Raw genomic sequence first — 24,575 nt, 5'->3', positions numbered from 1 at the left:
GCCATTGACAGATCATAAGCCCTGAAGATGCCTAGACTTCTATATTACCTTCTCTAAAATGTTCTTCATCTATGTTGTAATATGTTTACATTATATTATATACCTCCTATGTAGGTACAAATATATGATATTTTTTTATGGCTTACCTGTAAATAAAATCACCATTTGCCACTGCTGCATAGAACGGAAAGGCGACTACATGGAAAAATAAGTAATATATATACAATCAATGAACTGTATTTTTTTTTTAATATAAAAATTAAGTACTCTTATATTCCGGATATGCGTCGCTTGCAATATGAGAACAGTCAAAAACATTAAAAAAGAAGAGAAGAGGCATTGACAAACATAAGGGACATCGAGACAAGATCTGGACTGTTTATTTAGTGTTCGTTTAAATCCTTGGAAACTTAAATCGAAAAAGTCCAGATCTTGTCTCGAGTCAACAATACGACAAAGACGAGTCATTGGAAAATTTAGGCCATAGTTTGTTCAGTACTTCGTTGTTTCTCAACCTATGAGTCGGAATATTGCATTTTACCTGTCCCAGTAATGATGGCACATCCATTATACCATTAAGTATACCGAACATATATATAGAGTCAATATTAGCGCTACGTTTTTGTAGACTAGAAATATTTATAGTTACCTCTCTCTAGTCCAAGCATCCACGCGAAGCGAGCAATGTTGGACTTATATAATGTGATTTATACGATTCACATAGAATGGAGACAAGACCACGGAGGCATATTCTAGAAGTTGAGCAATAAAGGGTTTTGATAGTGTGGACATTAGTCAAATCAGAGGATATTTTGTTAATGAAGCATCCATCAACATTCGCCTAGCATATCCTTTAAGCCGTTCTTTCGCTGTCCATTCGCTCCACATGTCCAAACCAACACAGTACTCCTTTCTCGACTTCGTCGATAATGCTAGTCTCGGCCTTAGATAATCACGGATCTCGACATTTACATAAATATCACATAGTTAAAAGAAACTAATTTTAAAAACACAATGTTTTTATTATAAATTTAAATATTTACATTTTTCTGAACACAGATTTTATTTCAATTCTTTTTTATTTCTTATATACAATAAATCACAAATCACGCCTTTCTACATTATTCCTAAAGTACACATAATTCAATAATTGTGACCAAATACAATTGTGATCATTTTCTCGTGTCCGGGCGGAATGGAGAATACAGTTCTGTGTGTGAAATTGAACCAGAACCCTGGAACAGTATTTTCCAATTGACGGATGTAACGGAGACGGGTCCACCTCTCTACTGGTTAGTGAACAAAGAACAATTGTTTATTGAACACTGTTTAGTCCTCCTTAGAACAGGTTATCCTAGGTGAGGGGGACTCTTAAACCAATGTTTAATAAATTATACAAAGTATCATAAATTATTAAAATTATAATAGCCAAGAGTCACTAAGATAGTCAAGAGTCACTAAGATAGTCAAGAGTCCCTAGGATAGCCAAGAGTCACTAAGATAGTCAAGAGTCACTAAGATAGCCAAGAGTCACTAAGATAGTCAAGAGTCACTAAGATAGTCAAGAGTCCCTAGGATAGCCAAGAGTCACTAAGATAGTCAAGAGTCACTAAGATAGTCAAGAGTCACTAAGATAGTCAAGAGTCACTAAGATAGTCAAGAGCCCCTAGGGTAGCCAAGAGTCCCTAGGATAGCCAAAAGTCACTAAGATAGTCAAGAGTCACTAGGATAGCCAAGAGTCACCAAGATAGTCCAGAGCCACGAGAATAGTCGAGAAACCAGAAAAGTCAAATCACAATACAGAAGCTAAATTAAAACACGCCTTCCATATTTAAGTATAATAAATTACATAAATAACAGTAGAGTCACTAAGATAGTCAAGAGTCACTAAGATAGTCAAGAGTCCCTAGGATAGCCAAGAGTCACTAAGATAGTCAAGGGTCACTAGGATAGCCAAGAGTCACTAAGATAGTCAAGAGGCACTAAGGTAGTCAAGAATCACTAGGATAGCCAAGAGTCACTAAGATAGTCAAGAGGCACTAAGGTAGTCAAGAGTCACTAGGATAGTCAAGAGTCGCTAAGATAGTCAGACACCAAAATAGACAAGTCACAATATAGAAGCTAAATTAAAACAAGTAAATATATTAGATAAATATATACCCTAAATAAGTGTTTTATCACTCGATGACTATTCTCAGGTAAAATACCTCAATTTCCTACCAGGGATGCTATTCTGAAGTGGTGGGGTAGAGTGTGGTTAATTTAAGGATTTTTATTTTTTGCATGCGACTACACTTTAACTTTATTAAATTTAATTTATTAATTTAACTTGGCTAAATTTATTTGTTGTTTAATCGACAGTGTGGCCATTTATGAAGCAAAGTGTAGTCGCATGTGAAAATAAAAATCCACTAATTAATCACTCTCTACCCCCGCGAGAAGATTCAGAATAGCATCCTAGGAAGCTACGGAAATGTCGGAGCATCGCTGGAAAAAGTGCAAACAAGTCCAGCGGAACTACATCAAAAAATAAGGAATGAATCTTTTTACCTTCCGCTTCAAATTAGGTCAGGGGTGGTATTCTGAATCTTCTCTATACCCTCTAGAGTGGTTAATTTGGGGATTTTTTTTTTTCATGCATCTAAACTTTGCTTCATTTATGGCCACACTGATGATAAAACGTCAAACAAATATGAACACGTGAAACGAGCGATGTTAAGCATTACACAAAACACTTACTTTGGTTGAATTGATCTAACCGTATTCGTTTTATCTGTTTTATACATCATTTGTCGTTTAATCATCAGTGTGGCCGTTTAATAAAGTAAAGTGTCGTCGCATTAAAAAACTTAAAATCTCCAAATTGACCACTGCCTAAGGTGTAGAGAAGATTCAGAATACCACCCCAGGGGTGGGGCGTATCAACCAACCTTCGTACTAAACCTTTACCAATGCCGGTTCTCTTTCTCTGTTGAAATACACACAGGGAGTAAAATGTTTTTGGCTTAATAATGCATTCGTATTTACACTGAATCGACTAATGTTAGTAAATATTACTTTATAACCCTTCACCGAAGTTTCGATGTCTACCGGTTTCGAGACGCACCCGTCTCTCGGTCAGTCTTAGACATTGCAACCTCGGTAAATGGTTGTAAATTAATATTTATTAACAACAGTCGAAACGTTTGATACACCTTATCTATGTCGTCTAGACTCACGTATTGCTCCCGCGCCGAGATCAGCCTCTATAACATCTAATTCTACGTTTTCATGAGTGACAGGCTCGTCCAATTTGAAGTAATTCGGCGGCTCGTCCAGCAGATCCAATTCTTTCTGTCTGGAGATTTTTCTCTTGCTATCCCTCTCTTTGGAGTTTTTGCGCCCGCGCTTCCCGATGAAGCTGCTGCCGCGGCCTTCGTCGCAGCGTCTGATCCCGTCCGTTTCGCTGTCGGGTTCGGCTTGGGCGTCGCGCTCGGCGTCCTCGATCCCGAGGCCCTTGTCCAGGACGGAGCGGACGGCGTCCTCGAAGGTGCTCTTCCGGGCGTCGGCGGCGCCGAGGGCCGGGCCTTCCGCCTCCTCCTCGGCGGGCCGGACGGCGGAGGGCGTCTCGTCGTCCGGAGAAGCCTCGGCCTCCTTGTCGGTGATGACGACTTCTTCCAGTTTGAACTTGGCCCGGTTGATTTTCGCCAGTTTCACTGCGTTGCGATCCCTGTAACGAGTCAATTTGACAATATTTTGGGTATATTGTAGACGAGTGTAGTTTGAGAAATTAAAAAAACAGATGTAAAGACTATTTTTGAGAAGGGAAAGTCTAGGCATTTTCATGGCTGTTTTACAAAAAAGAACAAATTAAGAAATGCAGATATTCAATAGAAATTTATATTCATAATTAATTGTATTGATTGAATCAGAATTCGGTCAGCAATGCTTTAAGAGTTTAGTTTGTAAACTCTCTAAACAGTGATTGTCTAGAAAATTTTGGACATATTTCAAATAAATTTGATAAATAAACAAAGAAAGCCACCCAGGAGAAACTCAAATCCTAACGAATACGGGTTTGACAAATCACAACAGGGATGGAGGACATTTTAGAGAAGGGAATATGGAAATTTAGGCATTTACAGGGCGTATGACTGTCATTGGCTGGTTAAAATGCCCCTCCCCTCAGCCTAAACCACCTAAATCCTACAAACGAACTAAATTTGTTGCTACCAAAATGAGTATTAAAATTTGTACTACCAAAATGTCAGAGGACTGAGACCCGTACTACCAAAATGATAGAGGATTAGGACCCGTGCTACCAAAACGTCCGAGATTTCAGAGCCGGCCGGTTACCTGCAGCTGCGTATGGCGCCCTGCACCTTGGTGATGGCGCCCGTGCACAGGCACAGCGCGCTCGCGGCCAGCGCGCCCAGCGACACGGCCACGGCGATCAGGTGCAGCCGCGCGGGGGGCGCGCGCGCCGCGCCGCCCGCGCCCGCGCCGCACGCCAGCTCGTCGCGCGGGTACGCCGTGTTGGGCGGCGCCTCGTCGCCGGGCTTGCACCACTCGGCCCTCACCTGGCGAGGGAAAGACAGTTATTTATTTATTTTCAAAAATATTTACGTAGATCTTTAAACTAGAAAATTCTGCCTTGGTTAAGATTCTTACATTCGAAAATTCAGTCCTTTGGGCCTCACAATGTATTTTTTGTTTTTCGGAACAATCGAACAATCGAAAAGTCGGCCATAAACAAGAATCTGTCGCTAAAGATAAAGCCAGGTTCACACGAGAACAACGCAATAGACAGGACAGTCTTCGGACATACAAAATAAAATATTCAAGTTGTGGTCCCGTGACTAGTGTCTCGGACTTACGGCTCAAAGGTCTGTGGTTCGAACCCCACTAGACCCCAACTTGATTCCCATTTTCTAATAGTGAGGTACTAACAACACGTAAAAAATGGTCCTCAAAATGAAATATTTGGGTAAATCATAAAAACACAAATATTTTATTTTTATTTGAAAAAAAAAAGGAAAAAAAAATATTCAAAAGGTACCGGAAACAGAAAATTTAATTCTATTATTATTTTTATAGTTGGATAATTTATATAGTCATTTTTGTGAAAATCACCTCAAGGGCAATACAAGCACAATAAATAAATATCCCAGCACGTCTTGCAGCTACAGAGCGCATGGACGATTGGAATTCTAGTTCTTTATTTGCAAATATGATCTATTTCAATTATAACAGATGTGAGCTTGATTACAGCACTTTTGCACTCTTGCAGCTACAGAGCACATGAACGGTAAGTAATTTAGCCCCCATTTACATTATGTTTTAATTGGACAATGAAGTTTAGTGTTTGAATGATATTAAAATTAATTTTTAAAAATAGGAGTTAGATTGCAACAAGTCTTGCAGATACTGAGCGCATGGGCTGTTGAAATTCTAGAGCCCATCTAAAAAAATTAAGTATTTTGTAGATTACATTTACATATTCTAATACTCTTTCTTAGAAAAAAAAAACAATTCAATTTTGAGGTGCTGAAATCGGGAATACGAGACCTCGATTTTAGCTAGGCATAATTAGTTCTTTTTCGCACAGTATCGGGAAACAGAAAGAGGGAGTGACAGAAAAACAAATTCACACATAGATATTGGGCTGGCATTTGAAGCGTTAGTCTCAGATCTCGGTCTACGAACCTGGAATTGCTTTTGGCACAGATCTTTACATGGAGGGCACAGCAGAGCCCCCCGGTGTAACCAGCCCCCGCGCACTATCCGTATGGAGATCTCCTGCCCCGAGTGATAGCATTCGTAAGAATAATTCCCCACCTGAAAGCGAAAAAGAAACGTTAATTGACATTTTATTTTGTGGTTTTCTCCATACATTCATTCACTTCTGTAACGAGCTTCTTCTCGGACATACTGAACAAACATATTGTCAACAGTTGAGCAAAAACTCTTCAATTGTTAAAAACATCATTCTCAAACTAAGAACCAAAGTAATAAAATCCAAACGGGGGACTAACTTATTACCGATGCCGCTGGGCGTTGGGATCGGTTTACGTTTTTGACACTATGTAAGTGTCTAAGTACCTAATTGGTATTTTCGCCGACGACATTGACAAACTATCACACAGCATATGATTGAAATTGCGTGCAAAAAATCCAAACTTTGTGAACTCGGTACAATTTACAACTCAAGACAGCGTAAGACTGATCATCTTACCTTCATGTAACAAAAATGATCAAGATACGCTGCGATTGGTGTACCGATGCAGCGCCCTATACACCATTAGGTGCGGAAATGCAATGGCGATGATGATGATCTATTTGTAGAGACTGGAAAATTTCGCGATCGCGATAAAACGAAAAATAACGCGAAATTCGGCATTTTTACGCGAATAACGCGAAATTTTGTGTTTTTTGAAAATAACGCGAAATTCGGTGTTTTTGGAAAATAACAAGCTTAGCAAGCTTTGAACAGCCATAAAATATTTCGCCGAATATTTTAAGTTGCTAACTTGACGCTCGTTTCTCTGCGTCATTCTATGGAATCTTGGCTTGATTCGAATTGGAGGCCATATTTGTTTTCATAACTGTCATATTTCCGTAAAAGTGTTGTTATGTGCCGATTCTGCTGAATACGACGATATCTTGGGAACGAAAGGACTCCTGTGAAAAACATATTCATGGTGGGAAACGTAGGAAAAATGCCGAGAAGAATTCAGATTGCACTTCAAAGCAATCTTATAAATAAAAGATGTTACCAGAAGACAGGACGCTGTTACGGAATTGACTAAAGACACGACTGAAGCCTTTATCAAAGCCAACATACCTTTAAAAAACTTGTCAGAGCCTGGATTGACAAATATATGCAAGGTATTTGATTTACTTTATTCTGAGCAAAACATTTATTTTTAATATTATTTTACTGATTTTGATAACCTAACTGTTTTTGATACATATTTATAAAGTGGTAAAAATACGACATTCAACATTTTACCTGTACTTTTTATAGTACGCAGTGAATTTGTTTCGTAAACTTCACTGATCAAATCAATTTCCAAAGCCACAACTTTTACAAACACTATTATAATTTCAAGATTAACGCCGAATGAAAACATTTGACAGTAGACTTAAAAAAATGACGAAAATACAGTTTTCCTTTCACAGTTTACAATTGTTTTTTTTCAGGTTCTGGAGATTTGCCGTGCACAAGATTAAGAGAGAATTATCTCGGAGTGTAGCTCCCGACAGAGTTTGCAAAATGACAGAAGTTTTACGAAACAAAAAAATTGATTTGTTTTGCGACGAAACTACCGATTCTTTAGGCCGTTGTGTGTTTGCCATATTATTTAGTTTGTGGCAGGGGTAAATAAGTATAAGAATAGTCCAGAAACCGCATACGAGCATCAAACAGAAGGCGACTAAACTACTCATAAATGAGTAGATTTACGTTTTGACCCATTAGTTTCTTTGTAAACGTCGCTCAGTACGCAACTCCCGATTTGAATTCAACTATGCCGTTTTGTGTCTCCGTCGATCTTAAAGAAACAGGATGGGATCACATTTCATGTGTAATTAGCAAATGAATGTGTAAGTAGCAAATACATTACTTAAAAATTGAATTATTTTTCCATCTGTCAGATTGTCGAAGAAATCTAATTAATTAGTAATATTTTTTTTACTCTACTTTGCTCATCTAATGAGAGAACTAATAAAAATTGGACCTCGGATTAAACAACCCTGTGGTGGACATTATCTTTAAAACATCAAATTTTAATTAACATGATATAAAAATATCCGTTTTATGTAAAATATTTTTTTTTTTATATTTTAAGTTCAAAGTTCGTTAATTCAATTACTCTTATTAAATGATCCTTTACTTATCTACTCTGTTGTGTGAATCAATATTTCCGCGTGCACAATAAAATTTTAGAGAAATTAACAGATTGCTTTTTTTTTACCTTACATTTGTGTTATGATTATATTTTTTCCCATCGTGCAACATAACGCGGCGACATCCCGAATGCGCGCGGCGAAAGTGGGGCATAGTGGGAGAATTTTCGGACACAGTCCGATGTATTCAAATATGATTCTACGCTCCTGGACTATTCTTAATTCTATGGTCCTTAGTCACGTGTGTGTTGGCTGACCTTGTTGGACCATCTTGGATTTGTTCGTGCGCTCTCTAAGCTATCGAGCAAATAACTTTCCTCGCCTCTTTCTCGGCTCACCAAGTACCTTCTAATCTTTGACATAATATTTTCTTTTCTCTTTCTTATATTATACAAAAATATTATACCTGTCTACAAGAATATGTTTACGTGTTTCAAGATTAAAAATAAAACAAATTACTCACCATAATATGGAGTCGCCCTCCTTCACACTTGTAGTCGTAACACCCCGATCCCCAGTGCTGCCACTGTCTTACCTGGAATTAGCGAGAAGTTAGTGCATTTCGCAAAGGAACGAGGCTTCCTTCTAGGCCATGACGAAATATATGACTCCATCTCCTCGCCTTAGAAGAGTTATGCGAAGCCTCTGGAAAGATTGGTCCGGAAACGAATATAGACAAAACCAAGATTATGTACTGGAAATAAAACTATCGGTGCTGTTGACGTGTACATGCACAAAATGAAATTGGGAAAAATAAATCAAACTGGGAATCAGGTCAAGTTGGGCCACTTCTGAGAAGCTGAAACTTGTTTTCAGAAATAAGGAAATCCCAAACAATCTGAAGGCACTCTGCCAGTGACGCCATGCCACTTGCTGCTGGAAGATTCCACAAATGTCAAGCGTCTCCTCGAGAGACCGAATAAGGAATGAGGAGATAAGACGCCGAACAAAGGTCACCGATATCGCAGAAAGGGGGGAAGACAACAATGGCAGTGGGCGGGTCATGGTGGACATGGAGACCCTAAAATAAAAGCAAAGTAGGAGATGGACTGACTACGTCGCCAAACTCGGCACAGAAAAACATGGAAACATTTGGAAGAGCCAGCAATGGAGAGAAACGGGCTGATAAGAAGATCCTCCCGATTTGATAGAAGATAATAGGGAAGGGGCAATCTACCGACCTGCCCGCTGTGTCCCCGTGCCTACTGACCTGTCTGCAAGATCGCTGTTCCCACATTCGGTTCGTGTGGTCGAAGCACTTGGAGTTTTCTCCATAGCTCTCGAGAGCGAAGTTCTTATCCTCGTCTGTAACAAAACAAATGTTCTTAATTTATAAAACTAATACAGTAAAACCTCGTTTTCCCGCTTTTTGCACTGAAATATTTAGGTCTCATTTTTTTCCAACATCCTCATTAAATTTTCCTGCAATTAACGTTTTTTACGTTTTTCATAACCCCGGTTTTACGTCGAATTTTTTTCATAACTCATTCGATCTGTCAAAAGACGAGACGCGCATCGCCGCGTGAATGGAGAATAAAATCGAGATAAATATAAAATGTGTAAATTATTGTCGCAAGCTAAATTCAAAGTAGGTGCAGTGTAATTGACCATTTTGTTTAAGTGTCTAATTTTGACGTTTTACTAAATGGTGACATGCAGTTGACGCAGGTTTAGGAAGAATAAAGTCTTTACATCGATACATTACCATGCAGAAAGTTTTAAAAATGGCAATATAAATATTATTTGATGTTACACACACATAATGTGAAAAGGAGATAGTTTAAACAGTTATCATAAAAGTATGAAACAGCCCGCGATGTAAATGACAGTTGAAATTTTGTGGTGCCATACTAAAAAAGTGATACCATATTAATAAAATTTTCAAATATTTAGGGAAAAAATCGTTCTTAAAAAATATTTAAATTTTTATTTTCGTGTTTTTAAGGTTATGTTTCTAGTTAAAATTATTTTTACATGTATTTTTTTTAATTCAATAAAAAATAACACATTGCAGTTTTGTTTGAAAAAATACAAAATATTTTTAATTATACCATTGGTAAATATGAATAATCCCCAATCATGACAGTTCTTACAATTTTTCTGCAGTAAATTTAGTATAGTCTTGTACAAGTCGTTGGAACAATAGGCATAATCCCCCAGTCTACACACGTGCAGCAGCCAGTGGACCACATGGTGACAGTATCTACCTACTATCTACAAAAGATTCTCTTCGGACATCTATCTCCCTTTGTTAACCATGGAGTTGATGCAGTGCTTTATATATTTAGTTTTTTATTGTTTACTTCTTGGCATGAACAATAGACAAACTCACTACTGTGCTCTATTTTTTGTAAATTTATTGATAGCATTCTAACTTTGCTAGAATTCCACTCGTCCATGCGCTTTGTAGCTGCACGATTATTGATTATCTAGCTTTCATATATCAATTTTAAAATACCTAAATTTTGTAAATAGGGTCTAGAATTCCAATCGTCTATGCGCTTAGTAGCTGCAAGACGTGTTGTAATCTTACTCCTTTTTACTATTCATATTATTTTATTTTTTTTTAGTATCATTTATACACTAAATTTATTTGTCAATTTTTAAAATGTGTAAATGGGGGCTAAATTTCTAACTGTCTATGCGCTCTGTAGCTGCAAGACGTATTGGGATATTTATTAATTGTACAGCGCCCTTGAGGTGATTTTCACAAAAATGGCGCTATATAAATTATCCAACTATATATATATATATACAAAAATTATATTTTAATGAAATTTAATTTTTTCAATAGATTTTTCATTTTCTCACTTTAAAGCTTGCCTGAGTTTTACACTTTTTATTGTTGCTCCCTTGAAAAACGTAAAACAGGGGTTTTACTGTACGTTCATACGCTAATTGTGCAGATTTCAAGTATGAAGTTCGTTTGTAAAGTCACCTTTAACATGCGTAATGGCATAATATTAGTACATATTTAGTTGATTTAGTTACATATAATTTGCGTATAAACAGTATGCAAACAAAACAATGGCAAATTTAGCATTCGTGGTACCGATACGCGGAATGTCATATTATGAGTATTAGCGCTCGTTTTTCCTGTCAGACTCATTTTGTTATAATATTAGTAAACTGAATATACAAGTTGACAAAATGTAAAATAAAATGTTTTTTTACTTAACTTATTAAGTTCAGTTAAGGATAAAGTTACCGTATTTTTTGGAAACATCCTAATTGCTGACAAGCAGGGATATCAATTTTCTGACAGCCAGGGAAATAGTATACGACCTCAAGTCCCCACTAGGAAGTAAAGTGAACACTGGACAATTACTATATATAAAGTAGAAGCATCCTTAGTTAGTCAGTTCGGTACTTAGACAGTTCAGTACTACACATTTCCTGTATGTAAATATAGATTATCAAAACATCTCATTTGCTGACACGTATGGATATCAAATTGCTGACAGCCAGGGGAATAGTATACGACCTCAAGTTCCCACTAAGGAGTAAAGTGAACACAGGACAATTATTATGTATAGAGTAGAAGCATCCTTAGTTAGTCAGTTCGGTACTTAAACAGTTCAGAATCACACATTTCCTGTACGTAAATATAGATTATCAAAACATCCCATTTGCTGACACGTATGGATATCAAATTGCTGACAGCCAGGGAAGTAGTATACAACCTCAAGTCCCCACTAGGAAGCAAAGTGAACACTGGACAATTACCATATAATTAGTTGAACACTTAGTTCAAACAGTTACTCAGTTACTCGAGTAAAACATTTACGCAGCTACTCGCTCAGTTACTCCATTTATTCGACATGTAATAATAATACACGTCAATGCATAACATTGTTTTCTTCTGTCACCTCCAACAGGAGGTAGAAGCTCCCATGCATCTACACGCATAATTCCTACAAATTTAGTAGAACTTTAGAAGCATTCTTACGGGGGTTATTGTCAGCAAAAGAGCAGCGAGACCCTCGAACTACCTGGTTCTTGAACTTCCAGGTAAATTCTTGAGTATAGGGACAGTAATCGGCCAGCGATACGCTGCCTCCGTACTGCCCTTCAGTTCCTGGCTCAGCGTCGGCTACCCAGTCGAAATGCTGGAACAAAACCACATTGAAAAATTTCATAGTTACCAGAACAAAAAAAGTGGCTGCTTTGGAGTACCTCAAGGTAGTGTGCTCGACCCAACATTAAAAAAAAATAACTCTTAAGGGTCAGATATTAGAAATGTCACTTGGCATCATTGCAACAGAAGCAATATTACTGATGACTGAACTGTAAACTCTATACGGATTGTAAGGTAAATGTTTAAGGTATATGTGGATTGTCAAATTGAAAGTTTCATAATCCCATAAGAATTAGGGTCAAATAAGGCAATTTAGCACCTTAAACATTTTTTTTGATTTGAATTGAGACAACATATTTTTTTATTTTATTTATTTAACTTTTTGTACATAATGTTATTTGTACATTGGCGGGCTTATTGCCAAATGGCAATTTCTTCCAACCAACCAATAAAATAAAAGTTTTATTTTTATAATTCAAGTTACAGAACATATTCAATAGAAAAAAAAAGATTAAAAAGCTAAAAATACATGAAAATAGAAATAAACGTATTTGTTTATAAATTACCTTAAATCAAAACTATTACTCAATGGGAAAAAGGAAAAAAGAGGAAAGAGGAAAAAGGAAAGGAGACGTGATTTAAACAGAGATAATGTAGTAACATCTCTGATGGTGGATGGGAGATGATTCCACAGTGGAGCCGCATGGACACTATATGAGTTAGAGAAGAAAGGGGAATTGTGGGTGGGTATTAAGAGAGTGCCTTGAGAATTAGAACGAAGAGGTGAACCATGAACTGATAAGCGTTGAAATTTTTCACGAATGTATATAGGAGCTTTAAGACTATGAAGTACATTAAACAGAAGTGAGAGGGAGTGATAGTCTCTCTGCTGTCTGATTTTGAGCCATTTCAGTTGCCTACGATAATCAGAAATGTGGTCATATTTCCTAAGACCAAAAATGTACCTTATGCATGTATTCTGAAGGCGTTCAAGTTTATCGAGTTGCTCACAGCTTAAATCAGTCATGGAAACATCAGCGTACATATCCAACCAGGAACCCACCCGCGCAATGACCCGATATTTTAAAGGCATAATACTCTCCGATGGCAAGAGTATTTGCCTATTAAACATAGTTTCAGTGATATGAAAGGTGTACATCTCCAAAATGATCATTTTGAGCTGCATGTCTGCTCTTCGTAACGACATAACTAGAGACAGGTTAGTTCTGGAAGCCGCGAGGTAGAACAGTCTTATTATTATTATGGATAACTTATATAGCGCCATTTTCGTAATATAATACCTCAAGGGCGCTTTACATAGTGATTCTATAGTTAAATAAATTTAATTAAAGCTTTTAAATTTGTAATTTAATTAAAACATTTTATTTAATTGTCACATGGACGATGTCCACAAATAGAATTTTGAAAAATGATATGAAATATGCAGCGCTCTAGTAAAAGATAAAATAAATAATAATTGATGTATAGGGCACTGCATTGGTACGTCACAGTGCGGTTTTACCTGATATAGCGGCTGCAGCGGTCTGTCGTGCAGGACGAGGTTACACAGGGCTACACTGTCCCTAGTCTGCGAGCACTCCGTCTGGAGGGGGTCTCGTTTCACCCTCGAGCAGAAAGGGTGCGCCGAACGACCTCTGCGAAATAAACACTCGTACATTATATTCGCCCCCGTGAAAGTAAGCCAGAAACTGATATATACCAGCTTTCACTAAATCCAATTTCATTTGATTTATTTACTATGTAAAACTAGTGGAGCCGACACACGTTGTCCTGCCCGAACGTTGGCTTGCCTGCTATTAGTTTGGAAAAAGACTTCATTGATAAGTAGGTACGTAAGTACTTGTTTATGGTTGAATTCCAAAACATAAAATAATTCATTTTCAAATTTAGAATTCTTTTTGCTAATGTCAAACTCGGCTCTTCTCATTAACAGGGGTGCACTTTATTCATGGTTGCGATTTTCAAAAAGTCGATCAATCGATTTACATTGATCAATTTGTCCCATCTCTAACATTTTTGCAAAATGATGTAACCTTGTAAGAACGTCGTTTATAATTAGGTTTATTTTAACTCAACAATGTTTGAGTATGTTCAAATGCTTGCAGACTGGCTGGATTTCCTCCCTAGGGAGTTCATATTTAAATTTATTGTTATTATTATTATTGTTCATATTTAAATTTATTTCAACAGAGAGGGAAAACATTTTTGAGACGGGAATATGGAATATGGTTTATTTTAGTTTTAAAGCTAATTTTATATATTTATGTTAATTTATATGTCAAGCACTGTATTAAAAAATAAATAAACACGCCAGATACGAATGATTTTTCATATGTCAGTATAAATTACTCCTCAGACGTCACTACAAAGTTATGTCGTCACTTTTGCTGACAACTGTCAGTCTATTCAAGATATATTTTAAGGACTATAGTGTCAAATTCCAGTTTTTAAGTTATAGACCTAATATTATTTTTAAAACATTAGAGATTAAATAACAAACACGGAATAGACATTGAGATCTCGAGCACGGCAGGCAAATGCGCCAACAACTACACTACACTTATCTTGTACGGTTTAAGAGTAGCTAGTAAAACAGAACTGTATTCATCATCTGTCCAGATACGGAATATAATAAACAAAAATACAATAAACAAGCATAAAAATTCACAAAAACAAATTAATTTTAAGGCCAAAGAAATTCTACAAAAATACAACACTCAATAGGTACTTGATTTTACAAAAATGCAAGACAAATTAAAAAGGATGCAAAATCGATAAAAAAGATAGTCGAACACTACAAAAACAAATGAACAAAAGAACAACATACAAAAAACACAAAGATCAGAATTATTACCCCAAATCTATGTCTGGATCGTCCGCTTCACTGTAGCATGGAAAATATCATTATCTATTAAAAATAAACAAGTTAATTCAATCCACTGATGGAAATATGGTATGGTATTATCTGGATAGTGTAACAAATACTCTTAAAGTAAAAAAATCTGTCTATCTTAACGGTGAAAAATCTGTCTATGTTATTATTAAAGAATCAGTCTATCTTAATCAATCTGTCCATTAGGGCTGAATTCTGGTAAAACGAACACAAAATTAGGAAATCATACGATTTTGCCATTTTAAAACAAATGATTTTTTAAATTGCGCAATAATAAAAAAAAAAAAAACGTCAAAATATATATAAATAAAAACAATAATTTTTAAAGGTGTTTCAGTTAAAAAATATACTTAAAAGTTTTATGCAACTAAATTATAATTACTTTTAGACCGGCAGATTACGCCATTTAAAATTTTGACTAAACTTAGGTATCTGGGATCTCAATAAAGACTAAGTATCGAACTTAAATTTATTGTAATAATTTGAAGGTAATAAATTGAACATGAAAGACGCCGAAGCAAAATTTTAATTATTTGTTTTTGAAAAGAAATACGAGCATTTTTAATCACATACATTTTTGTGACTTTTTTCTTTATTTCAACGTAAAATTATGGCTTCAGTAATACTTTAAAAAAATATATATTTATTGAAACAGGGATGTGTAATGTCATCATGGTTGTTCAACGTATACATCGATAACTGTATGAAAGAACTAAAAGATTTAAAAATGGGAGCAAAAATGAATGGTATAACTGTTTGTTAACTGTCTTCTGTATGCGGATGATGCCGTGCTTCTTGCTAGCAGCAAAGAAGACCTTCAATTCTTGGTAACAAAAGTCTACTCTGTATGCAAGAAAAGCGATTTGCTTATGAATGTTGATAAATCGAAAGTGATGGTTTTTGAAAGGGATGAAAATATAACTAAATGTTAGATCAGCGTGAACGGACGTATTCTGAATCAGGTAGAAGAATTTGTGTACCTGGGAAGTATGTTTACTAGGGACGGAAAGGCCGATAAAGATATTGAAAGGAGGGTGAGTGCCGGGAACAGGGTGAACGGTGCACTAAAATCTACTTTGGCAAACAAATGTTTATCGCAGGAGGCTAAACTAGCAGTTCACAACGGAGTTCTAGTTCCAACTCTAATGTATGGGAGCGAAGTATGGACTTGGAAAAATAATGATGAAAGTAGGTTGAATGCTGTCGAAATGCGATCCTTCAGGCGAATGTGTGGTAAAACGATGTATGATAGGTGCACAAATGTCGAGATCCGTGAAGTGTGTAAGGCTGAGACACGCATTATTGACAGAATCAAGAAAGGGGTGCTGCGTTGGTTTGGACATGTAGAGCGAATGGACAGCGAAAGAACGCCTAAAAGGATCTACGATGCAAATGTTGATGGATGCAGAAAACGAGGAAGACCGAGAAAGACATGGCACGATCAAGTCCATCAAATACTTAAAGATGGACATGTCAAAAGTAGGAATAATCGGCGTGCGTGCATAAGAAGATGTATGAATGTAGAGGAAGCGAGGTCTGTATGCCAAGATAGAGTGTTATGGCGTTCTATCCTCTCTGCCTACTCCTACGGGGAAACGGCGTGATGGTTTGTTGTTGTTGTTGTTGAAATATTTTAGTTGAAACCTTTTTTTATAGAATTGTATTCTCTTTTTTTTTAGAAGAAGATATTTCTGGTTGTAATATTCAATTTATAACAATATCTTTTTTTATACGTTTTTATGACCTTCATACCTGCCCTTATTGGTACCAGAAAAAAAATATGAATCCTGTCTACTTTAATGTTAAAGAATCTGTCCATCTTACCATTAGGAATTTATCTGTTAAAGCATTGAAGATTCTGTCTATCTTAACTTAAAAGGATCTGTCTATCCTAACGTTAAAGAATCTGTCTGTATTATCGTTTAAGACGAACTTACTTTCCGTTGGCGGAGTTGATCCACTCCTTGCAGGAGCGCGTGACGAAGGCGCAGCCGAGCTCGCGTCCCCAGGCTAACTCCTGTGCGCGGGTGTAGTCCGCCCGGTACCAGCCCGTGTCCTCCATGAGCGCGAGCGTGATGCGCGAGAAAACAGGGTTCTGCGTGTGCGTGCCCGTCATGGCCTCATTCTGGAACATAACAGATTCCAGTAATCCAAAAACTCGTTAAACCAAACAGGCTCAGTTTTTAAATGTTCAGATTATAGAGATCTTACTGTATTTTATATGTACATTCGAAATGTTCAGGACCCATTTTTTTCATACATTCTCATACAAATATTCCCCCCAATTAACGTTTTTTTTACATTTTTTAGCACCTCAGTTTTACGCTCAAAAATTTTCGGAATTCATTTGATGTGTCGAAAACCCAAAATTATGTCCTAATAATGATGTCGCGGCCCGCGCGCCACCGCGTGTGCCACGCGAATGAAGAACAAAAACAGGTACAACTAATAAAAGTTAAAATATTGTCTTAACCTAAATTCAAAGCAGGTGCAGTGTAATTGACATTTTTGTTTAAGTGTCTTCTTTTAGGGTTAGTCTTAGTTTTCATTTGAACAAAAACGTCATATTGACTTGTACAAATCATGATACGCAGTTGACAAACGTTTAGAAACAATAAAGTTTTAATATCATTAAATTGCTATGTTTAAAACATAACAATAGAAATATTTAAAGTTATAAAAAAGATGGTTTGAAAAGTTGTCATAAAAGTGGAAATAATTTTGCCGCGATCTATATGACAGTTGTTTTTAGATATGCCATAGAAAAAAAGTGATACCGTATAAATAAAATTTCCCAACATTTAGGGGAAAAATTATTTTATTTTATGCGAATTCTATTTCCGTTTTCTTTTTATTTACACATAAAAAAATTATCACGCTGTTTTTAAATCAAATAAAAAAACAAATTACATAATATTGTTTGAAAAAATATAAAAATACTTTGAGTGAAATCATTGGAAATTGAGTCAAGTAAAAAAAATATTGACAATTTCCATAGTTTTTACAAATTTTATTTTTATGTAATTCCTATTTTTTCCATACATTTTTCATATCCTCACTTGAGCGTTTTCCTCAGTTTTACACTTTTTTCTTGCTCCCTTGAAAAACGTAAAAAGGGGGTTTTACTGTACAAATATACATACTCCGACGTCAAAGTGACAAAAACGGACACAAAAAACTCAGCGAGAAATATTGTTGGAAAGGTGAGGATGAAAGGAAAATCTAACCTCCATAATTCTCTTCTCCCAGTGGGTGAGTGCAGTCCCCTCTCCGCCCTGGTCCTCAAGCTCTGCCCCCTCTAAACTGCTACACCCGTAGTGATCCCGAACCTATGACATAAATAATCTATATATATATAAATGAATCGCCACTGTTAGTCTTGCCAAAGCTTGAAAATGGCTTGACAGATTCACGTGCGGTTTTTTGCAATTTTTTTTAATTTACGTGCTCAAGGTTTAAAAATAATAACATCTTCAATATGTTGAGTGGAAAATAGTTAGAAGCATATATGAGTTTTTCATTGATTTTCCAGGGTTGCATTCGACTAAAATGCATATATATTGAATAGCGCAGAGTTTTACATTTGCAAAAAGAATTATACAGGGTGTTCTTTAAACCTTGTCCCTGCCCTGTAGATGCCTAGACTTCTATATTACCTTCTCTTAAATATTCTTCATCTCTATTGTAATATGTTAATATATTTATACGTATAAAAAAATGGTATTAACAAATTATTGTTAAAAACAAACAATAAAAATTAGTTTACAGTAAGTATATAATATAAAATAATAACATAATATCTGGTACACAAAAATATTTAAAATGGATAATTGTCGTATTAAAAATGTCTACATCACAAGTAAATTTGTTGGCTAAGGAATGTAAACGCGGAATCGGAGAGTGTCGTGCGTAGTTAGCACCTACGTATTATATTAAAGGCTTTCAAAAAATTATGGACAATTTATTTACCTCTCTGACCACCTTGGGAGTGACCATGACTTGTATATTCCTGGTCATAAAGCCACCGCGAACCATCCAGCGTTCCCTGGTGACGTTCCTCACCACTTTGTCGGACCACTGGTGTATCTGCAACCTACCAAATCCAATGCTGAACAAATCATGTACGAAACGGGTGATAAGCCGAGTGGTGACAGTTATCAGAATTTTTTTTTAAAAAAAGAGAAAATTGGGATCCTGTGATGATCTCTTTACTCCTAATACTAAAAAAAAATACTTTTTTTTTTTTTTTATGTTACCCTAAACAACTCTTCTATAAATTACAGTGTAAAATTAAAACACAACTCCCTCAGTTTAAAAATAAAAAAAACAGTTTTTTGCCTAACCATGTACTCAAAATTATTTAATGTCCCAACTTTAACTGACTGTACCAACAAAAAAATGTAACACGCTATTTTGGCAAGCAACTTTGAAAGATAGCGTATTTAGTCCGAATTCCAAAATGCCCCAACACTTATGCATGGAAGTGAAACATGGAACTGGCAGAGGAAGGATGAAAGCCGAGTGAACGCGGTTGAAATGCGATCTCTTAGACGAATGCGTGGGAAATCAATATATGACAGGGTTACGAATGATGAAATCAGGCGAGAGGGTAAATCTGAGTCAAATATAATTGATAAGATTAAGAAAGGGTCTCCGAGATGGTTTGGTCACGTAGAACGAATGGACGACGAAAGAATGGTAAAACAAGTATATGTGGCGAAAATGAACGGCAACGTGAGACGACGACGACCGAAGAAGACGTGGCATGATCAGATAAACCAAAATCTTAAGTCTGGTCATGTCAAAAGCAGACAGAACCGAAGGGCATGTATGACAAGATGTATGAACGTGGAAGAGGCTAGGATTGTATGCCAGGATAGACGTGTGTGGCCGTCCATTCTCTCTGCCTACCCCTACGGAGAAATGGCGTGATGGTAGTAGTAGTAGTAGTAGTCCAAAATGCTATGAAAAAAATATTTTTTTCGATTACATCCCAATTCTTTCTACTTAGTTAAAATTCTTTCACTGAACGTTAGGTTTTTCAGATATTATGTCAAATACCGAGCATATAACGAATGTGTAGATTAGTCAATTCATCACACGACTTGGAATTTTTCGGGAAAGATCTTCTGGCTTTTCGTTGATCTCTTCGCGTCTAAACAGTGTGGGATGAAGTTGGATTGGCATGGTTTAGCTCGAAGTTTTAGGTCTTTCGTTTTTTTGAATATATTGTATACAATTATTGTTTTGCCCTTGTTTGTCTTTGCTAAAAAGTTTTATGTTCTTTTTGTTCAGTTTCTTGCATTTATGTTTCTTCATGTGACTGTTGTAATTGGCTTAGGCCGTATATATAATAAATAAATAAATATAGAACCACGCCGAATATGAATAATAACCGAATATTTGGCGCATCTCTAGTTATTACATTGTATGAAGGCCAATTGGGCAGTCTTACGCTTCAGTTGCCAGTCCAGAAATAATGAAATACACGGAATCGCACCCAGGACCTCAAGAATGGTAGGCGAATGCGCCAACCACTACCAAACGAGGTGAATTTATCTCTACTCGGTTTCCCAATTCAGGTTTTTTCCTGAGAGCAGCCAAAGAGTGTTTCACAAACAGCACTGTATTCTCCATCCACCTAGATACAGATTTCCATTCCAGTAAGTAAAATTAATAGAAAGGGATGAGTGACTTACTCTTCGTTGAGTGGAGGGCTACCAGTGTCTGGATTCCTTTCTGTGAGCGGGTTTCCATCGTCATCTCTGTTAAAAGTAATTACATATTAATTGAATACATCAAGGTACTCATATAAAACAACAGGCTGTATATAACTGAATAGACCTCAATCCTCCGACATTTTGGTAGTAACAAATTTAACTATATATTTATCTGGAGAATATGCAAGTTCAGGCATTTACAAGACTTATGGTCTTATTGATTGGTTCAAGTGATCTCTTTTACTATTACTTAACCCAGTGGTGCATAGGGCATTGTTTTATTACTCCAATCGTAGTTTTTTAGAGATCATTAGTAATTTACATGAAGATAGAATTATCAGTCTTACGCTTCAGGCCTCAATTAGACCTTGAAATAACAATGTATTGCAGAGATGTTTCATGTCGACGTTGCCGGGAATTGAACCCGGGATGTCAAGTATGATGCGCGAATGCGCTAACTCCTACATTACTAGGTTGACTTTGCTGCGCTAGATTTCCTTTTTCAGGATTTTTACACCAGATTATTTATGATGATACAATATTTCATTTCTGGACTGGCACCTGAAGCTTAAGACTGATCATCTTACCTTCTAGTAACAAAAAAAAATAATCAAGATACTCTTTGATACGCTGCGATTGGTGTTCCAATTCAGTGCCCTATGCACAGTTAGGTGCGGAAAAGGAATGATGATAAAATAAAAATATATAAGTTTGTCATTGGAGTTACCTATAGAAGGCGTAGAGTGACACGCTGAATCCCAGAGCATGCAATATCTCATGTTGTACTGTGGATAGCATGGAGCCTAGTTCTTGCGGACGAGTGGACAGCTCTGATGGACAGAAGTTGGCGTGGCCGGCTATGGGTCTGCACAGACAAAACATATATTAGACTAAAATAATAAAAAGAGTAAAAAATAAAAGGCCGAACCCGCTACCCTGAGGAACACCGAGTATGTTACTAATATTTTCTTCTTAGAATAATTGCATTTAGCATATTACAAGAGAGTTGGAGACCATTTTAGAGAAGGGCATTTTAGGAAGTCTAGACATTTATAGGGCTTGTGGTGCATTATTGGCTGGTTTAAATGGCAACTTTACACACTGTGCAACATTCACCATCCTGCCTATGTTCAAACAAATGCCTAGACTTTCATAGTCTATTATTTAAAAAAAAAAAAAAACAGCAATTGTTTTTGGGTATCCAAATTTTTGTAGAGAAGTACTGGATTTTGCACATAGGAAATGTAATTCGAGGTAAGATATCAACCTAAAAAATGTTAGAAAAAGATAGGCCCAAATTCTCTGCCCTGAGGTACACCAAGGATCTTGCTAACATTTTTTGTTGAGATACAGAAAAGTAGTCAGAAACTAAAATGAACGCAATGATCTATTAAAAAATTCATAAATTAGGCGCCGAACCAGAATCGTAAATATTACGGATCGTACAAGAAAAAAATGGCAGTGGGCCGGACACTTGGCGAGACAAAATGATGACAGGTGGACACCCAAAATAAGAAAGTGGAGACATGGGCAATAAAATGGCGTAAAGGGCATAAGAGGTATTGGAAGGCCACAAAAAGGTGGGCTGACGACATTGCCTCGATAACCGGTAGAACATGGAAAAAAGTGGGGAATGGAAAGGAATGGAAACGTTTAGAAGAAGCCGCCATCCAGCAGTTTACAGAACACGGCTGAAGAATAAAAATACTATATGATGAGGAATGTGGGATCAGGTAATGGGTTTGGAAGGAGACAGGAAGAAAAGGAATTTCGGTTGACATCTGAGTCAACATCAACCACTCACCTGTCGAGGGTGGCCTCCTGCTGGCAGTGCGCGGCATAGGCGACGGTCAGACCGCGAGTGCAGCGTTCAGTCTCCACGGCGGACACGTACAGAACGAAGTCGGCGCCGACGACGCCCGCCGTTGCGTTCAGTTCGGCCGACTGGGGTCCGCACTTGTGACCCGTGGCGTTGCACACATAGCACGGCTTGAGACAGAGACACATGTTTTTTTATTCTTTACTTGGATAAACAAAAACTACTTTTATTATTATATATTTAAAAAAACGAAATAATTTACCAAAGGCTGAAATTTCCGAATGCCCAAGATCCTAAATAACCAAAGCTCGGAGGGCCGAATCTTCTAGCATTTAACAATCAGCGACAGCCGAAAATTACCTGCTAGTTTTGATTTTTAGCAAACAAATCTATATTTAATGATTTCGTTACGGACGTCAACGAAAATCGGCCATTTTTGGGACCGCCACCGCGCTAGAACATGTAGTTAGAATTAGGGATCTTGGTATGTGTTAGAAATCTGCTGCCCCTCAATAAAGACTAGCATTGTTACCTGCGGGAGTGGCCATTTCCATGCCGAGGCAATTAGAATAGTTATTTGGTTTTCAACAAATCAGTTTTAATGATTTTGGATTTCCATTGTTTCGCGCAGCGCTGCCGCCGCTAGACTGACATGGTAGCTGGAAAGGGAAGCGTCTTTATACGCGCAGCCTTCTCTGTCGCTCTCTCTCTCCGCATGGCATACGATTGCAGCGGGTATAAAACTCGTAAATTTGAAAATAAATTATCACTTTTTTTCTGACGTTTGGTTTTTACTCATCTCTATTCTCTACCCCCGATCCGGCTTTCCACTCGACTTCACTTCACTTCGGAACCACAACTCGACGCCAGTAGCGCGTGAGCTACAATTTTCGCAATTCCATTAAAATTGGTGAAAATTCACCATAAATATTAATTTAGCAAAGGCTAGATAGAATTAGATGAACCAATAGGAATATGAAGAAAAGGGTTATTTCTAAGAACTTATGGAGAATCATTAATAGAAAGCTTGGATGGCAAAGTTTTAAACGAGGTTTTTTTAGGGCATTTTCAAATATTTAAAGATATTGACCAAATTTAAAGTCATCCTATAAATTGTAACACATCTACTTGACAAACTTCTTTTGTACATTTTTCAAAGGTGATATCTGCACAATGTACATACGATTCCATATTTGTGCTTTTCTCAACTCATACTCTGTTGATCACGAGATTTTGCAGATCATACACTGTTTTACCACACGAGAGAGAGATGGTACTTTAAACGTTCTGTAATTTATAAAAATATAATAAAATTGACGCATACATTGAGGTGGTCTTCAGGAACTTGAACTTCTCCACAAGTCGTGATCGGCTTACATGCTCCGATACAGTGTGTCCGTCCATTCTTCACAAACACTTGCCTCGAAGAGCACTTTCTGCAACAAACAAAGAAACATCAATTCAACGTCCACACATCTCCCAATAACAAGTCTCGTGTTGGGTTGGGTCGAATAATGTGCTACAATAATAAAGTACAACAATAATATTGTAGAAGAACATTATTAAAAACACATAGCACATCAATGTAGAAAGAATTATGGGCTCTCGCAACATTAGACACACGCAACTCCGGGTGCCAGGACTGCCAACACAGAGGCGCAACACGTCGCCAACAACTAAGAAACTAAATGCACACCCTCCCCGACCAGCATTGATTCCGGTTGTCTTCAAAACGACGTTGCTAATCACTTATAACATTAAACGTAAATTTATTTCAATTTTCACGGTTTGGTTCAAACAGTATTGTTTGGTATTTATTCATTGTATTTTTATTTTATTATATTGAATTAAGTTTTAAATAAAACTCCTGACAAATATGTAAGTTGAAATCTTTTATTTTATACACGCAATCATAGAATTGAGAATTGTCCAGAAACCGCATACGAGCATCAAACAGAAGGTGACTAAAATACTCATAAAAGAGTAGTTTTACGTTTGGACCCATTAGTTTCTTTAAAGACGTCACTCAGTACGCAACTCCTGATTTGAATGCAACTATGCCGTGTTGTGTCCTTTTAAAGTGTAGAAATACTGCTAGGATCTTTAAAAAACAGTATGGGATCACATTTCACCTGTAATTAGCAAATGAATGTGTAA

At 36.8% G+C, this 24,575-nt stretch overlaps 1 protein-coding gene and 1 long non-coding RNA gene across 4 annotated transcripts in view; one reads left to right on the top strand and one right to left on the bottom strand.

Moving 5' to 3' along the window:
- Positions 1-1,001: 1,001 nt before the first annotated feature.
- Positions 1,002-24,575, bottom strand: part of Invadolysin (leishmanolysin-like peptidase, invadolysin) — a 73,549-nt gene continuing 49,975 nt past the window's right edge. The window contains exons 5-19 of one of the 3 annotated variants that reach the window (XM_088235678.1): positions 23,743-23,854; positions 22,404-22,588; positions 21,327-21,464; positions 20,579-20,644; positions 18,849-18,972; positions 18,107-18,208; positions 16,817-17,004; positions 14,841-14,870; positions 13,488-13,620; positions 11,837-11,996; positions 9,098-9,192; positions 8,351-8,422; positions 5,686-5,817; positions 4,336-4,559; positions 1,002-3,709 (exon numbers count right to left, since the gene is read on the bottom strand). In XM_088235678.1, coding sequence (XP_088091804.1) covers positions 3,196-3,709; positions 4,336-4,559; positions 5,686-5,817; positions 8,351-8,422; positions 9,098-9,192; positions 11,837-11,996; positions 13,488-13,620; positions 14,841-14,870; positions 16,817-17,004; positions 18,107-18,208; positions 18,849-18,972; positions 20,579-20,644; positions 21,327-21,464; positions 22,404-22,588; positions 23,743-23,854 — 2,275 coding nt within the window. In that variant the 3' untranslated portion in view covers positions 1,002-3,195. Of the gene's footprint in view, positions 3,710-4,335; positions 4,560-5,685; positions 5,818-8,350; positions 8,423-9,097; positions 9,193-11,836; positions 11,997-13,487; positions 13,621-14,840; positions 14,895-16,816; positions 17,005-18,106; positions 18,209-18,848; positions 18,973-20,578; positions 20,645-21,326; positions 21,465-22,403; positions 22,589-23,742; positions 23,855-24,575 lie in introns of those variants that run through there. The other 2 variants (XM_088235679.1, XR_015824015.1) reach the window with 2 other exon arrangements.
- LOC148275462 (uncharacterized) lies at positions 6,836-8,438 on the top strand. Its single transcript, XR_015824020.1, has 3 exons — positions 6,836-6,867; positions 7,183-7,584; positions 8,326-8,438. It is a non-coding gene; the product is annotated as an uncharacterized LOC148275462 (long non-coding RNA).

The sequence above is a fragment of the Micrasema longulum genome, unplaced genomic scaffold (genome assembly GCF_059751315.1).
Source record: "Micrasema longulum isolate JH-2025_06_02 unplaced genomic scaffold, ASM5975131v1 h1tg001416l, whole genome shotgun sequence".
Classification (NCBI taxonomy): domain Eukaryota; kingdom Metazoa; phylum Arthropoda; class Insecta; order Trichoptera; family Brachycentridae; genus Micrasema; species Micrasema longulum.
This window is presented reverse-complemented; position numbering and strand designations above follow the sequence as displayed.